Here is a 19,176-nt window from a genome sequence, read left to right as displayed (position 1 = left end):
AAGATTTCTAAAGCGTTGAGATGTTAGTATATACAGTAACAACAACAACATGACCAGTACAAATTACCAAGAACAATGAGTGTAATCTTGATTCTTTAAATCTGATGGTGTGCACACTGCTGAGATCACCGTGATATGAAGGTGTACATACTGCTGTACTTTTACTCACCAGAGCTTGTTTATGTCCAACTATAGGACACACGGTAGTATTCATAGAATCATTGGCATCGAACTAGCATTCTTGTAAAGCCATTTGTATTTCTGACTAGAGTGCAGTCAACTGTGTTAAGCCGTTTATAAAGGCAATTAAAATTACCCAGGTTTTCAAAATAATTTACTGTTACAGATATTCATCTATAATGTATTACAAAGATGTTTATTATTTATAATTCTCAATGTCCTTAGTCAGTTTTACTTAGTCATATGGAGCGTAAGAAATGCCTTCTTTATCAAAGCTTTATCACGTGTGATATGAACAGTGGTAAGCCATAATTAATAAAGGCTATAGCTAGGGCAAACATGTAACAATGCGTTCATTTAATCTTGTTACAAAGAGCGGATGACATGCATTTCGAAGTTGAAAACTTTTTTCAATTCATGAATTATATTGATTCCTATCTATGAAGACTCAGCCGTATATATAGCCAACGCCCACACATTTTAGATTTGATTTGATTGAAATGTTCGGAGTGAATGACCTAGTTTCACCTTTTACAGTCTGTGACCACTCAGCATTTTACATTTATTTTCATACCGAGAAATGCACTAGACTTCTTCAAAGGTGTTGAATATGTGGCATGCAAGACTCCATACGCACACACACACACACACACACACACATACACATACATACATACATACATACATACATACATACATACATGCATGCATACATGCATACATACATACATACATACATACATACATACATAGACAGACAGACAGACAGACAGATTTAACAGCAGATTTTAAAAATGGGAAATTGGAAATTAAAGTTACAAGCTTAATAAGCCACCATGCCAATGACATATCATATTTGAATATGGCATGCCTAACATTATACCCACGGCTTCCTAAAATGATCACAATGCTGCAGATTAACACAGTGTGATTGGCATGCACATATACATTGTGGCATCCACAAAACATAGACTGATTTTCATCTGCTTCGTTTGATTACAACGAGTATCTTAACATAGACTAACTGCATCGTCTATATTGTTTGGAATGTGCCACACACATGTATACAATTTCAGTTCGCCGTCAGTAATCATTCAATCAACAGCAATATAAAGCTATCTGCATTTCAAAGTGTGTTTGGATCTTAAAATAAATGTTCCCCTGTAGCGTTGTAAGTATCAATTTTGTTTACACAACTTCAAACAGTTATTATGCATGATCAGATATGATGAAAGAAAATGAGACAAATATACTAAGTATTGATAATGAACGTCATACCACCATATAGTGTAGACTGACGACCATCATTGAGTGATTCAACGTCCGCCATGCAATATAAAATGTAATTTTCGTTAGTGTATTTCTCTTTCTCTTTCTCTCTCTATCTCTAATCTACACTGCCCAAAGCTCTACTGGTTATAAGACTTTTGCAAAACCTTATTTGAATCCTACTTTAGTCAATACGAAGTGACTCTTACTGCAGGTTAATTTTCAATGCTCGTAGAGAATATACAGAAACCAGACAATACAAAGAACTTAAATGAAGCAATTCTTGTGAATCAAATACACTGTGCTTGTAATGAATTTCTATTTATCTCCCGACCAACGGTGGGAATTATCCAAATGACGTCTCTTTGAAAAAGGAGGCTTTGAAATATGGATAGCAAATTAGGGGTCGAGAAAAGGAAATCGTGTGAACACCCAAGAGACACAGCAGGGAATTATACTAGGTTTGCTAACAGAAAAATGTGATTACAAGACAGCTGCTGATATTGCCTGTCAAGGCAGCTATCTGTCTGGAGAATTCAAAATGGCGATATTTCCACCTGCGATAGCAAGTAGAATAAATATCTTTACTGAATAAAGGACTCTTACAATGTTGCACTAACCACAGCTCATATATACGTCAGGGTAATTGAAGAAACGAAAAACAATAATTGTCATGGTTTGGCGAGCATATGGTGAAAATGACAATTAGGTATTATTTCCCTATATTTTTCTTCGTTCACCCAAGGAAAATACGAGTGACTTAAGGGGCCCTTGTCACTACGAGTAGCTAGACGAATAATGACAACCCTTAGGTCACGAGTATTCTGCGGTTGAATGAAGAAAAATATTAGGGAATAATATAATTATACCATCGCCAGTAATATAAATAAAATCTGGGAAAGTAATGGAATTGTTGAGCGTTTTTACTCATATTTCGAACACAGCAGAATCAGTGACGTAGACACGCGTTGTCGTGACATAGACACGCGTTATCGTGACGTAGAATGACGTGAGTGTATGTCCCATATTTTTTGTTGAACCTGGCTCGTGCATGGTATAAATGGTATTTCTAAAACAAAGTCTACAAAATGAAGGGCGTAATTTCAAGAGCAGAGTGTTATTAGGGAACATAGTTACGGAGTGTTCTGTTAATAGTGTATAACAGGTTCATAATTAACCTTTAGCTATTCTTATAAGGCTGAAAGACTTACAGACATTTGGAATACATGTTACCAAACAGAAAGAACCCATATATGGTATAGTAGACAGACATTGATATCTCAAACTGCCGTTCTGACGAATATGTCATAAATATCAGTGTTTTTAAATATAATATCAGCACTTCATAAAGAAACTTTGTAATAGTAGGCCTAAACCTAGAAAAACATGTCCCCAAAACATGTCTTTTTGGCAAATTCAAATTGTTCCAAAACTTTGTGGCACATCTACACCAAGGAATGAAATGTAGAAAATAAGACATGTCTTGGATAATCTGTTGCTGCTACGTACAGCATCAAAGAGTTACCAATTTCAAAACAATGTCAAATAGTACTCGCCGTTATATATTTATCAATTTAAAAAAAATAAAATAAAAGACAAAATAAACACATGTGTCGCTTATGGTCAATGTAATAAAATGATTGCATTCACAATACAATTTTCTAACATATCAAATTTACAGTAATGACACATAAAATGAAAGGAATCAATCAAAATAATTATATGGGCATTTATGATGAAGCCAAGTGTAAGCACAAATCACCAACTCTTTAAACGTTGAGAAATGTGATAAAATGAGCATTTAAATGGAAACACAAATGTATACATGTTGTTCTACTTCTGGCTACAATACTACTGGCAAAGATTGTGCTGCCTTACGTACGTCTCAAGGCACCTGTACAACTAGTACGGCTTATTTAGATTTATTCAATTTATCCTTACAGTCCTGATTGTCTGTTATGTTACTTCAATTGACTCGTTGTTATTCCCTACAGTTTTGGGGTTATAATTTGTGTATTTCGACTTATAAACAATATGGTGCTGATCCACCCTTGTTATACGAACGTTGATTAGCCAGCTCATAAAATGAAATTGACTTTTTGCAATCACCGGTAAATCAACCCCAAGGTACGGTGCGGGCGCTAGTGATTACTAACTTGAAATTCTTTGATTTTCGTTGCTATTTTTTTTTCCAATGCAAATTATTGCAACGTATTGTCGGCAATTGATGATGTCTCGGGAGACTCAATCTGCCTTTCATGATAGCAACGACCTCTTAGTGCAAGGGTTTACTTTTCAACAAACAAAAGGTTACACCTTCTTACAGTTTGGAGAAGGAAGACAGGAATCAATTTATCCAAATTAATATCTGCGGAAAATAGAAGAATTGGAAGTATTCACTTTCTGTCTGTTCGTGACAGACTGCCATGTTTGATGGTGCATGTTCGCTACATTGATCGAAACACAAATTAAAAACAAAATATTGAAACCTATTGATGTGTGTTTGGTAATTTGGGAAAGGTAGTTTGGAGCTGTCATTACGCTGTCACAGCACAACGATACTGCATTGCAACCAATTATCCCTTTGTTACCGTAATCAGATAACAGCGGTCCACGTTCTCACGATACCACTTACACTTGACGTTAATAAGCACCCTAATGTTAGGAGTGCATAGCACTATGTCTGTTGTAAGCCTTTGTGTTAGCCGATGGTGAGTCATTCATAACCTAATCAACTTTAATATGCGACCTCGATACGATGGAAAGAGACCATAAATCGACTTGGTGGGTTCATCCCGTCCACACCTGTGAAAAGTCTTACTTTACAAATATTAAATAGATTTCACTAATTGAACAAAACACTTCGGAATTAAGTCAGTCTTCATTTTTACGCAATTTAGTGTTGTTTTGTAATGTCATAAACGAGACAAAACTGATCATTTAGATAAGTGCTACGTTCCTGAAAAACCTTATTGATTATATCACTCGTCGTGTTAAAGAATATCTACGCATGGAAAACACACATTCTGATCAAGACTAGAAAGACCTTAAAGTAACTTTAATAAACTTAGTCAGAGCAGGCTTATGTAAATTGGTCGTAAACAACATTACAAGCCCTGAGATACAAGATGGTCAATTTTGATTTTGTCCTCCAATATCAGTCATAGATTTTGTGACATTAGACCTATTAAAGTTAACTTGTCGTTTCCATTCATACACATACTTAAGTTTCTTCCATATTCTTCCACTTATTATAGAAATAAAAATATGTGCAATTTTCAAACACATTTTCAAAAGAAAATGGGAACCCTAATTTTCCAATACGGAATTTCCAATTTTCACAATTTGAAATAAAACGAATTATAATTTGGAAGATTTTGCCCACTGTTCAAATTTGAACACAAGATGACTATTTATTCGAATTCTTTAATGGATTTCAAATGAAATCGGCGTGAAATTTCCATTGGTAGAATATAATGCGTTTGTAAGTGAAACAAAAAGCAGATCTAGACATCACATTATGCCTTTTATTGTGGTATAAACGCCCAAGAAGCGACATGACATCTTCTGGTCACAGTCAGTCTAGTCTGGTACAATTCAAGTTTTTTTTAACATTTCATTTACGGTGATTATTTCTTTTCTTTTCTTAATGAAAGCAGTGATAATGAGAATTGATAACATTGATTTATGTGTACAAATGTTGTTGTATCGACCAATAGACATATTATTTTGTTGGATTATTTGGGTCCAGATGTAAACAACTACAAGTTAAGCATGAATCGTGCTCTACGGGAAACGACGGCGTGGACATCAACACTTATCATATCGCTACGAAACGAAAGGGATAAAGTGACATTTTGTACCAAACTGAAAGTTAAGTTTGGATTTCTATTTTTGACCGTCTAAATCAGCTTATGCTTGTAATTTTATGGCTTTGAATTGATCTAGGTGCTCGGTAGCAAGGAACATGCAATTCAACGATGTGAAAAGCGTGCATGAAACATGCTGCATTTCATTTAACCCATCAAATACGAGTAAGAGACATGGCCATATCAGTTCTTTTTATTTAATGTCCTGACGTACAAGTCGCTATTTTTGTTATGTTGAAAGCAATAACGAAGTGATGTGTTAAGAAGTAAAGGATAATATTTGCTTTTTGAAAATTATTGCAGATTTTTTTTATTTGTACAATAATTCAATTTACATTGTCCTAGATTTGTCAATTGGATTAGACCATATATATACAGTAAAACACACATTGAATTCATTTGAAATATGTAATAGAAGTTCTGAACTAGCTTCATAATTTTCATATCAATTGTTTATATGTTATCCTATATTCACAATGTTATTGATAAGCAATTCAAAGCAAGTATGAGTATAAATGAAAGAACAACAAATTGGTATTATAACATGGTGATAAGAGCGCCAACCGTCATAAGATTAACATTATGCACAAGGTTGGTTTTTTTCAACCAACGGTGTAAAGCGATATTTTTCACATATCGGTAACAACTATACACATCCTCACAACAAAGAGAATAGAAAACATACATACATACATACATACATACATACATACATACATACGTACGTACATACATACACAGAACTGTAGGCACAGTATTATATTATATTATATTATATTATATTATATTATATTATATTATATTATAAACTAATTCTGGCTATAAAGTTTCATCTTGTGCAATTGATCAAAGCATATCGACTGCTGCAGCATAATATTGACATCCCATTTCTATATTTGCACCGTGTTTATACTGCTTGAAATTGAAGTATATGGAAAGTGCACATATTAATTCAAAAACAGAGTTATATATAATAACATAGCTTACATATGCAATAGCCATTTTCCGTATATATAATAATATAGCTTACATATGCAATAGCCATTTTCCTTGCAATTGTGCAAATTTATATCCATGAGTACATCAGAAATTCAAAACTGAATTCTTTTTTGTTCTATTTCAAGATACCACAGGTGAGTTATGCTTCGACGAGTTCAGAGTTGAGTGACAAGTCCCGTTATGAATATTTCTCGAGAGTTGTACCTCCTGACTCATATCAAGCACAGACCATGGTTGATGTAGTACAGGCGTTTGGATGGGAGTATGTGTCAACCGTAGCATCGGAAGGTAATTATGGTGAAGGAGGAGTCGAAGCATTCACTGAGCTGGCCAAAGAAACAGGTAAATAAGATTACACATTGTATAACCAAGTATAATCAAGTATATATTGGCCAATCATTTTTGAAATGATTTTGGTTAAACCACAGTCTTGGTTAAACATGATAATGGCTTGCCTAAATACAATCCCCTCTGTGATAAACGGACTGTGGCCTAAATGGCATCAAAGGCTTTAAACAATATTATTTCCTGTAAGCTTATATATATGTTTAGTGTGTGTGTGTGTGTGTGTGTGTGTGTGTGTGTGTGTGTGTGTGTGTGTGTGTGTGTGTGTGTGTGTCAGTAAGAACGTTTATCGTTGTTTATAGATGACACGTTTATCATTGTTTAAAGAGTATTGAATCATCACAGAACTTGTCGCTGTCTGTCGGTACATTAGCAATTATCATCACAAATGCGTACAAGGTTTACGAAAGTTGAACATTAGAAGGTATAGCTCGAATAATTGACTGGATTTTGACTCATTTACAGTTTCAATGCCCCTTGGGGTTATGAAGATAACCCTGAAAAAAAAGCAATATCAAGTCAACGTGCATGCCCTCGAGTCGTTTACTTAACTGACAAATAATGGTCAGATCATGGAGAACAATTAACAGAATTGCAAATCAATATGATACCTTCATACCCGAAAAAGAAAGAAGACAGCTAAAAATAGAAAATAATATTGTATGACTTTCATTTATAAAACAAGGAGAAGAAAAGATTGCAGTGGGAAGAGCAGTCTCACAGGTCATATAACGTCGGCTCAAGAAAGCCTTCAGGTTATATTAGACGCTAACTATAAATGTCCCTCACGGAGAATAAACACCACAGCGACTTCATATATGCCTCAAGGGTTACAGAGTTAAAAGCAAGAAAAAAGGGAATTACTTCATTCTATATACAACTGAGCCTTGGGTCATGTAGGTCAGCTATACGCAATGCAGCATTGTAGTATAGTTCGGTTGTGAAGTTTAGCAAATTCGTTGAGAACACATTTTCACTTAACCCCATGACTTCCGAAAAAACACACGTGGTCATAAAGAGCTCATTTCCAAGTACCCCCGGTGACACATCTGTCGTATACCGGGAAATAACAACATGTTCTCTTATAGCAGGTCAAGTGACTATGAATGCATTTGTCACATTGTCAATGCAATCCAATCAATCCAAACTGAGATTTCTGCTGAAATCGAATTAATTCGTGGTAATTGGTAAGAACATAGTATGCAATCTTTAATAATAGTCTTTAGGCCTCTGTAGGAAATCAGATTTAGCAAAATTGGGAGACTGTTTTAAAAAATCCAGTGGGCACCAAACTAGATTCGCAGTTGTTTCATTTCAATATGAGACCAGCATGAATTACTTTTATTAGCAATGCTATTTTGACTAACGGCAAAATATCCTATATCCGGTTGTATAAATAATTGATTTAGTATACCAAAATCGAAAACAGCCACTAGTGTTCATCTCATTTCAACGGTTTCATAACCATTGGACCCCGATGACATAATAATACTTGATGTAATTTACTTTTGTCTTATCTCGAAAGAGTAGACGAAAAAATATCATCATTCAGTTTATCATTTCTGAGCTGAATATGTCGTGAAAAATATCAAGATCATCTCTAAAAAACAACCTTCAACTTGAAAATACTAGATGCTAGACTCCGATTTAGTATAATTATGAAAACAAAAGTGATGAAAATGAAAACTGGACCAAAAGTATAGCTCAATAACATGATTATGAGGTCATATTTGCCCTACACTGTGTTAACCTACTGATTTACATTTCAAGATGTACTGTATATATGTGTCACTAGCGAACAAGAAGTTATCGATCGAAAATCGATATCTAGATATATACATGCAGTCAGGTGCATGCTTGTCGTGGTAGTCTATCAGATGGCATTTGCAAGAGCTTTATCTAGAAACGTATACTACGTTTCGCTGTTGTAACAATCAGATGTAAGATGTAAACCGAATCTGTGTCATAAGGGGGCAAAAAGCAAGCCTTTAGATTGTTGTTCCTGTACACATTTTGTCAGAATGCAAAGTTGTGATTTTGCTGAAATTGTTTTATATGCAGCTACGCTAATCGAATGGTTGTGAACGTCATGCCGTTGATAAATAGTTTCTGCTGAACCAGTTCAGTTCATGATACACCATCGATTCATTGCATTATTGAATGTTTTGTTTACCCAATGATCCACGCTTCATACTAAAATTTATCCTTGGCATAAAAAGTAAGTCTGCAGGATGATTGCAAGTACGTTCATATATCGTAATGTATGTGATTTAGAGTTCATGTGAAATTTGCCTAATTTGGTCTGGATGGTGGGCTTTATCGAACAATGAACAGCTCATATATATGATATCAGCCGACGTTTGGACACTTCAGCTGTAGAATGCCAACCCTTATCTAGTATGAGTACTCTTCTATGATGTCACTACCTGCGTCACTAATCAATAAACTTCGACAGCTGTAGATAAGGTTATGTGGTAATAGACATTTGCCCTCCCCCCTTCATTGGTTAATAACAAAGTGATGGCCACGTTTTATGACCATCTATTTGCCTATCCCATTCTCAAACCAGTACCTGTCAAACCAGTATTTCTAGAGTGATTATACAAATAAACTTTTACTACTAGATGAATTTTTCACGTGTAGTTAAGCACCAGTTGATCCATGAAATCATACCTTGCTGTAGACGTAGACCAGTTCCATTTTAATTACAGCGTATGTGTATTAGGGTGGCCTTAGTTAATTCTTTGTTTCTCAGTGATAGCTATATATAATGGTATTAAAACTTCAAAAGCTTGTCTGCTGATACCTCTATAGCCAAAGTTAGTAAGATATGACAGTATTATCTCAATACTGCAGGTGTACTTCCACTCCATTTGAAGGTAAAACAAAAAGAAAGTGAAGCCCCGAGAAATAGAGAAACCAGTATTCTGAAAAGGAAACATTGATTAGATGAATATGTTTTGTGACATGTTTTGTTGAGAATTGACAGACAAAATGCACAAAATATAGCTGACCATCAACATTTCACTCGCTAGTCTACAAATTCAAGACTTCTACTCATGAAAGTATAGTTAGGACTAACAATTATAATACATTGCTAAGTAGATGTACTTTATGCACTCGAGACACTTTGTTATCATCAATGTATCTGCCAAATTTGAAGTTTGCATTCTCAAGGTATTGCCTAATTGATAAATAATTAATTATGCAAATGATTGATTTTGCAAATGATTGATATAATATAAAGCTACATCAACAGATGACATCAAGCACTTGCGCTTTTTTATCATAAATGCTTGTACTAAATGATGTGAAATTTGAAGATTTGAAGCTTTCATTGTTAAGATGCTGCCTAATTACCGAAAATCATTGATTATGCAAATTACACATTACAATCAATAGCTATGTCATAAAGCTGTATAAGAAATGTGTGCTTTGATATGGTTGAAGCATGTACCAAACAACATTGAATTTGAAAGTTGCATTCTTAAGATATTGCCTGAATATTAACAGACAGACAGACAGACAGACAGACAGACAGACAGACAGACAGACAGACAAATAACATAACCTTACCAAATTTTCAAATCTCATATGATTTGGTACATGCACTTATGATAAACAAAGCGCACGTTCTTGATATCGTCTGTTAATGTAGTTTTTATTATAATCAATTATTTGCATAATTGATTATTGTATTAATAAGCCAATATCTTGAGAATGCAAACTTCAAAGGTAAAAATGAATGTTTAATGTATGAGTCAGTTTCTGTTTATGCGTAACAGTGACTTTTGTAGGGTTTTCATTTTCATTTCAAACTTTGAACAAGGCGAAACATGATTACTTTTTTCCTTTTGAAAGCGAGAAGGGTTACTTGGGGTTTTCTTGTGCATAGGGTATGTAATTTCTTTAATCTGTAATCACATAGTGCTTTAAGCAGAAACAGTTGTCTCTTCTTTCAATTACCGATATAAAATTGTCCACTAATTCGCTATGGGGCTCGCTAAAGATTACATACTCGAAAAGTTGAATGTTCGACTGAGGATGTCACAACATAGTTAATATCATTATGTGTTATTTTTTTACAGTTTGATCGATTTAAAACATTATTATAGCCTTTTCAGGAATGGGTAATTTGCATGTCAATACCCTGCCTTTTGATTGACAGATCATGAGACAGATGGTGGGCTCTTTTCTCGCAATCTTACAAAACCAGAGTGATTGTCAATTGTAGAATGTGATCGGCAAAGGACTCCATAAAGTACGCTTGACTTGAGCTAAACAAGTGAACTGTGAAATGCAACGGAATTGTCGATTTCAAATTTCATTTAATTTCACTCACTATAGTATACAATCAACACTGCCTTGGGTTGCATTTCAGATAACAAAGTATGATATGGTATTCAGTATCTTTCAGGCATCAATTGCCCCCATATGGGATTTCAATGAGAAGACATCATTGCTATGCTTTGTACATTTCTGGTGTAAATCGTTCACATATTGATTTGAAATCTACAGGTCATGAACCTTCTAAAAACTTTACCGTAGTTAAATTTTGATCTGTCGCAGACTATTTTCATCTCAGGTAGTAGTAAATGACAGGTTGTTCAGTGACAACTTGTAAGATTCAAAATTAAACACAAAATTGAATTCAGCAACCAGGTATGTGTCTTTAGTCTACAGAGACAAAGGCAAACGTTAATGTAATGGCTTCATTAATATTTGATTAGAGATTCTCTTTGGACTAGTTATTTTCAGATAAACAGTGACAAATTACGATGTCTTCTGGGTAGAAACAATGAAACAGACAATCGGTTATTTCAAAGACTGAGGCGATCCAGGATATCGCTGGCATTGTTACATTCAACAGAGTATGCCTTTTTAGATGATTTCTCCTCTCATTGCGATATCAGTGTCTTATCGCTTGATGTTCTCACCTCGTCTGTCTGTCTGTCTGTCTGTATGTCTGTCTGTCTGTGTGTGTCTGTCTGTCTGTCTGTTTGAGTGATTGTGTCTTCTACGAAAATTGATGAGGATGTTCGGCAATACGACGTATACGTGTGTATATGTATGTATGTATGTAGGTAGGTAGGTAGGTAGGTAGGTAGGTAGGTATGTATGTATGTATGTATGTATGTATGTATGTATGTTTTTTTTATAAGTTGTTTTTATATTGTTGATGTCTTTTTTGTCGAGAGGGAGATGGTATGTGTGTACATCGATAAATCTACTTGATTGCTAAATTGAAAATAGAACTTAAACTTGTCAGGATGTACAGGAAGCATAGTTTGAAGGCTAGATTAACAGATCAAGACTGAGTCGGTTTCAAGTGGAGTATATAAACTCTTTCAAGGTCGTGAAACATTTGATACGACGTATTCAAAATAAAGTTGACTTGGATATCAGTACCTACGTATATATAGATTTAGATGGCCGTAGATGGTTATCTGTAAGGTATGATACAGGTTATATTGGGGCAGTGAATGCCAACACTCATCACTTAAATAGATTGTGTTTGATGCAATACATTTTGAGCAGTTAGCAATGTGTGTATAGGTTTAATTACTTGGAGGTGACAAATAACTATTTCATGCACAGCGTGTCTCCCCCTGCATTCAATTTTGTGTCTAAACATGGACTTCGTGTTTTTCTTGCAATTCTGTTATCTCAGCGAGACATGTCAATACCTTTAATAGGTTCATCGTTCTTGGACAACTGGTTTCCTTGCAGCTGTGTACGCTTTCATGTTAGTAGCAAATTTGTCTCAAGTAAAAACATAACTTCCGGACCATGGAATTTATGAGACGCATATCACAAAGATAAAAACTGTATTAAGGCATAAAAAGACTTTTTAGTTTGACTTAGAGTTACATTGGTCCACGTTCTACCATACTAAGTCTCTCTCAAAGCCAGACTTAGTTACATTGGTCCACGTTCTTCCATATTAAGTCTCTCAAAGGCCATACTTTGTTGTTTGACTTAGCAATACATTGTCCACGTTCTACCATACTAAGTCTCTCTCAAAGCCAGACTTAGTTACATTGGTCCACGTTCTTCCATATTAAGTCTCTCAAAGGCCATACTTTGTTGTTTGACTTAGAGTTATATTGTCCACGTTCTTCCATACTAAGTCTCTCTCAAAGCCAGACATTGTTGTTTGATTTAGCGTTACATTGGTCCACGTTCTACCATACAAGGGCTCAAACGTCAGACTTTACAATTTCAAGTCTGGCTTACGGCAAGCATTTTGATTATTGAAAAGTGAGTGAACGATACCTTTTTCGATATCTCAACAACCATGCCATTCGATGTAATAGTTCCACAATATTTATCTATATCAGGATACAAACAACAAACAAACAAACAAACAAACAAATGAATAAACAAACAAACAAACAAACAAACAAACAAACAAACAAACAAACAATAATTTAGCTCGCTATTGTTTAGTGTCCATAGAAACAGCTAACGGGTCTATACTGTCTGGAATCTCCCCATAACTTTAACCAACCACTTTGGAATTGACTTAAGATATTTCAGCCCTTTCGCTAGAGGCAATTTAAGTTCATTTTTTCACAATGAAAGTTCATCCGACTGGTACTGATTGACTTTACCTTGACGCCACGTATATATTCATTAACTTTTTGACCCGAAAAAGCTTTCCCGAGGCGTCTCTCAGTAAACTTGAATGAAATGTAAACTGAGAAGGAAGGTTAAATTGAAGCAATATCTTGTGTACGTTGCATCATTACATTTGCTTACAGCTTACAGCTCTACTCTGCCTCAGATAATTAATATATATATATATATATATATATATATATATATATATATATATATATATATATATATATATATATATATATATATATATATATATATATATATATATATATCACTCAAACAATTTACTTCTATATGACTGAAAGGTGGCATGATTTTAAGATAATTGTGGCAACAGATAATACTACAAAGTGTCCGTGATATGCGAGAAATCGTCTGATTTGGTTGATAACGCAAAGTCAAGTCAAAAGTAAAGCACTTCAAAGAAAGCTTACACCTGATAATACGGGGGTAGACACTTGAATGGAGTCTCCGTGTATTAACTTTTTTGAGTTATGCTACGTAAATCATGATTGTTCACTACAAATATAGCCACAAAAAAGTGACATGAGCACCAAAAGTAATACATGTTTACGCTACTCTTGTTCTGTACTATGTTTTGAAATTATTTAAAAGAAATTAGCTACACATAAATACAAGAGTGTCTGCAATACACAATGAATAGTTTAATTTTGAAAATTAATATGCAGGACAAAAGTCAAGGTCAAAGGTCACTGTCTTACAAGAAAGCAGGCATGTGGTTGTATGGGGTTATTTTTGCTATAAATCAGTAAAATATAATGCTTGTGTATATTTTATTTATATTGCCTGTAAACATGATTTAAAAGACATTGGCGACAAATAAGTACAACAAGGTGTGCGTGACAAGTAGGAATTGGCTTAATTGGCTTAATGTTGATGATTGACCATGAAGATCAAGATCAAAGGTCACAGTCCTAAAAGAAAACTTGTACATGGTAATATTGGGGTAGACACTTGAATGGAGTCTCTGTGCATTACAGTATTTTAGTTTTGAAGTAAATATTGATTTTTAAGTACAAATATGGCCGTCATTCGGTAAAATGTGCATTTGTTGTAAAACAAAGTGACGTACATATGTCCCATTTGGTATATCACCTATATGCCAGATTTTATTGAAGTCGGATATTGCATGACAGAGAAATGACGTATTACGGACGGAACCCATTGTGATACCCCCCCCCCCCCAAGGGACTAATTAAAACATAATGAATAATTAAATATTTTGTGGTTCAACTGTGTTTTTATTTAGGTATCTGCATAGCAAGATCTGAGAAAATCTACTCGGACTCTTTGGATTCAGCATTTGATCGGATCGTTAGGTATTTACACGAAAAAACACAAGCAAGAGCAGTAATTTCTTTCGTAAATGAAGACGACCTAAAACAGCTACTGCAGGCCACAGAACGCAACAACATGACTGGTCACTTCATATGGATTGCTAGTGATAGCTGGGGTACAAAGCAATCGCCCGTCAAAGGACAAGAACATGTCGCTGAGGGAGCTATTACGGTTTTACCGAAACGCATTCCTCTACCAGGTAAATGTAAACTATCATACCAATACTATAGCATGTGTTATTATAAATAATGCATATTACATATATGGCACAGAACATTGGTGCTTCAGTGAATTTTAGTTGCTAAGCTACAGACACAGGGACAGATAGGGAGAGGGAGGGACTAATATAAGACAAAGACAAAGACAAAGACAGAACGAACAAGGCCAAAGACCGAAATATAAGCAAACACACGTATTATAAAGAAAACTTGCAATTAAATAGTATAATAGAGCCAATATTCTCGATAATAATGATTGAAGTTCGTTGATTTTTCAGGTTTCGAAAATTACTTCCAGTCACTGAATCCCGGTAACAACACAAGAAATCCTTGGTTCAAAGAATTCTGGGAAAGTCATTTCAAATGTACATTTAATCGTTCCGTGGCTGGAGATATATGTACTGGTAAGACAACAAAATGTTTGCCTAAAAGAAAGTAGTGGTCCATCCAGCTTTGAAGTTTGTCTGTCATTTAGAATTCTTATTTGTAATATTAACTCCTATTTAATCGTTTAACACCAACTAAGAAAATACTAGTAGTACAATTTAACTTATCATCAGGTGTAATAACATGACATTGAGATCACAAAAACTTCCCTGTTTGCACTCTTCATCGAATCGACCATGACAAGTTACCCTACATGATATTCTCCGATTTACAATTTCCACTCCATAGGTCAAGAAAAGATATCATTCCAGTCTGGTTACAAACAGGAGGGTCTGGTACAGTTTGTGGTGGATGCAATCTTAGCATTTGCTCATGCTTTGCAGAACATGAAAGATGAACTTTGCCCTGACTCAGACGAATACTGTGAAGAAATGAAATCCAAATCTGGCGAATATTTCCTTCAGTACATACGAAAAGTAACGTTTAAAGGTAATTTAGATAATTAATTTTGTTGGGAACAAATTCAAAATTTTAAATTTTACACCAAAACCACCTACCAGATTGATATGTGTGGTGTGAAGAAAAAGCGCTATAATGGTCGATGAAATATTTCAACACGACGGATGTTACTACCAAACCAGAGTGACTATAGAGTTTCACTTAGGCGGCACGAGATTTTTGCATCTCACACAACATTTTGTTGTCACAAATTACATGTACGTGTGTGCTATCAGCGCATGCACTTTGTTAGTGTAATTCGTAACAAACCACGTTGTATGAAATGTGAAAGACCTAGTGCCGCCTAATTTGAGTCTTTCTGGTTTGGTATATGTTCTTAGTGTTTATTCTATTACAACTAAAATCATAACAAAACATCGCCTGGCTTGACAAAATTAACATTGCTACATTTTATCGTTTAGCTAGACAAAAATCTTACCAACAGCGTTTCGTCAATTGTCTGGCATGACAAACATCTTTACCAATATTGTTACACTTTCTTTGTGTGAGCTACCATTATCTTAGGAGAACATAGCCAAATTTATACGCCCGCCCCTGGTAAACCTAAAGAAGGGGCGTTCTTTTAAATTTTTGAGACAGTCAATTGACTAAAATGTAATATTATAATTCAGTTCTTGTCATGCCAGACGATAACATGTGGAAAATATTAATTAGATTTTTGTCAAGCCAGACGAGAAGATTTACATTATCAAAGAGATGTTTTGTCTAGCCGGCCAGACAAAAAACTATAACAATGTTAGTGAGATTTTTGTCAAGCCAGGCTACGTTTTGTTTTAGGGTTTGTGATTTTCGTTGTAATATTTTAATTTAGCTTAATTGTATACTTTATAGATTTACATATATAAAGATTATGTTATAGACCAATTTTTCTGTTCACTGTTCAAACCTGGAATCCATGGCGACTCTACCTTTTCCCCGAGGTATCTCGAAGGACAACATGGCCCTTACGTTTGCCAATTATACGTACATGTACATAATTGCGGTTGTAAGGCTATATTATGCAAATTAGGCTATACGGAATTAGAATACGTGTCACCACTTAGTTACAAATAGACCTACATTTAGTTGCTTAGTACGAAACATTGCACTGTAATATGTAACAAGTACACCTACATTTAGTTGCTTTGTACATTGTACCGTAAAATGTAACAAGTATACCTACATTTAGTTGCTTTGTACTTTGTACCGTAAAATGTAACAATTAATGTGGCTGATCAAATTCAAACTTTGGCAGATATGATACACTTCAAATTCTAAAACATAACCGTCCTCAGTACTCAAACATTTGATAAAACATAATTTGGTTTATGCTGACCGAAATGAAAATGGACACGAATATGAGAATCTATGTGATGGTAAAGAGTCTATCTCGCACACATTCATCATTTTAATGGCATTGGTTATTTTCCCACTACTATTACTGCAGGCGAATTTGCTTGGAGACACTGCATTAATTCCCTGTGTTTGGATTTAATTGGTGTTGTGGCTAAAGACCACATCTTTGACAAGACTAGACAAGTAAACTATTATACCGACATAGCCTAGATCGAGGGCCACTGCTCCACGACATCCCCAATGTCTTAAACGTGATCCCTCTTCTTTTCCGTGGGACACACTCCTTTCATGACTCCATAACTACTAACAATTGATTCACTGCATGGTTATCAGAAGCAATTTGACTATGTTCTGATATTGTGCTACACCGGTGGCAGTGGAGGTGACAGCGTTGGCAATGGTGGGATGCAAAAATCACTAAAAATGCAAAGTTAGATAATATTTAAATAAATCAAACTAAAATGTGACTCTCCCCAATTAAATTTTCTTAAATGTTGCCCTCTCCGAGAACTGACATACCTACATTTACCTCGGCCCTTTCCATACGTAGTTACTGGAGGTGCCATTCGCGTAATCATGATATTGGAAAGTACTGTTTATTTAATACTTATATATTTTTTATTTATCTGTTTATCTCTTTATCCATATGTTCATAAGCCAACATCCAAGCTCCTTTTTACAAACAATAACCACGGCTAGTGTGAGGTTTAACTTAATAGTTCTCTGTTCATTTTTGCAGGTAGTGCCAACACTGATGTTCGCTTCAACAATAAAGGCGATGCACCAGGTAATTATGATATCTACCAATACCAATTGGTCAATAACACATGGGAATATGTTCCCATTGGTCAATGGGTTGAGGATCTAGATATTGACATTACCAAGACCCTCTGGGGTTATGATTTTCCTGATTCTGTGTGTTCACATCCTTGTCCTCCGGGAATGGCGATGAAACGAAATGTTGGCGAAAAGTGTTGCTGGGTGTGCACCAAGTGTGAACAACATGAATATCTATTGGACGAATCAACATGTGAAGACTGTGGCCTTGGTAACTGGCCTAACGACACTAGGACAGGATGCTATGAAATACCACAGGAATACATGACATGGACTTCTAGCTGGGCCATTGCTACAGGAGCCTTTGCAATAACAGGAATTATATTTGAAACACTGATATTCGCAGTGTTTGTATCTTACATCAATACACCTTTAATTCGAGCATCTGGGCGAGAGTTAATGTTTATTTTATTGATCGGTACATTTCTTTGTTACTCAATGACATTTGTTATTATGACAAAACCGAGTGTAATCAAATGCTGCCTGGAACGACTGGGACTAGGACTCTGTTTGGTCACGTGTTATGCGGCATTGCTCACAAAAACGAACAGAATTTCAAGAATATTCAACCAAGGAATGAGAAGTACAATAAGACCAAAATACACAAGTCCGAGGTCGCAGATCATCATATGCTCTGCGTTAATATCTTTGCAAATTCTTGGAGTAACGATTTGGTTGATTATAGACCCGCCCAAGACAAGGATTGAATATATAACACGTGATCGTGCTGTGCTAAAGTGTGACATCAGCGACACGACTTTGATGGCATCTTTGCTATACAATATGATACTAATAATATTATGCACAATCTATGCAGTTAAAACAAGAAAAATACCAGAAAATTTCAACGAAGCAAAGTTCATAGGATTCACCATGTACACGACTTGCATCGTGTGGCTGGCGTTCCTTCCTATTTATTTCGCAACGGCTGACAAAGATCCAAAGGTGAGCGTCATTAATTGACCATGACGTTAGAACAAAGTAACATGGTATCAATAGGCACCATTTGTATCAGTTAATCAATGTAGCAAATGTATAATCATCGTATAAAACGAAATTACATAATATTGAACATAAGCAACATGGAGACAATTTTCTTTTACAAAATTATGACTTTCGGATATAACGCTCTCTCTATCATAAAACTGTAATCTGATAAGCATATGAAATATCTCAAAATTGAAGTGTTTTCTATTTAAGAATATTTCTTATTTAACTGTTTTCTTTTCCACCAG

At 35.1% G+C, this 19,176-nt stretch overlaps 1 protein-coding gene across 1 annotated transcript in view; it reads left to right on the top strand.

Moving 5' to 3' along the window:
- Positions 1-19,176, top strand: part of LOC144440220 (metabotropic glutamate receptor 8-like) — a 51,570-nt gene that overhangs the window by 31,748 nt on the left and 646 nt on the right. The window contains exons 2-6 of the mRNA XM_078129540.1: positions 6,443-6,659; positions 14,557-14,844; positions 15,142-15,267; positions 15,539-15,739; positions 17,844-18,886. Coding sequence (XP_077985666.1) covers positions 6,443-6,659; positions 14,557-14,844; positions 15,142-15,267; positions 15,539-15,739; positions 17,844-18,886 — 1,875 coding nt within the window. The remainder of the gene's footprint in view (positions 1-6,442; positions 6,660-14,556; positions 14,845-15,141; positions 15,268-15,538; positions 15,740-17,843; positions 18,887-19,176) is intronic.

The sequence above is a fragment of the Glandiceps talaboti genome, chromosome 1 (assembly GCF_964340395.1).
Source record: "Glandiceps talaboti chromosome 1, keGlaTala1.1, whole genome shotgun sequence".
NCBI lineage: Eukaryota > Metazoa > Hemichordata > Enteropneusta > Spengelidae > Glandiceps > Glandiceps talaboti.
This window is presented reverse-complemented; position numbering and strand designations above follow the sequence as displayed.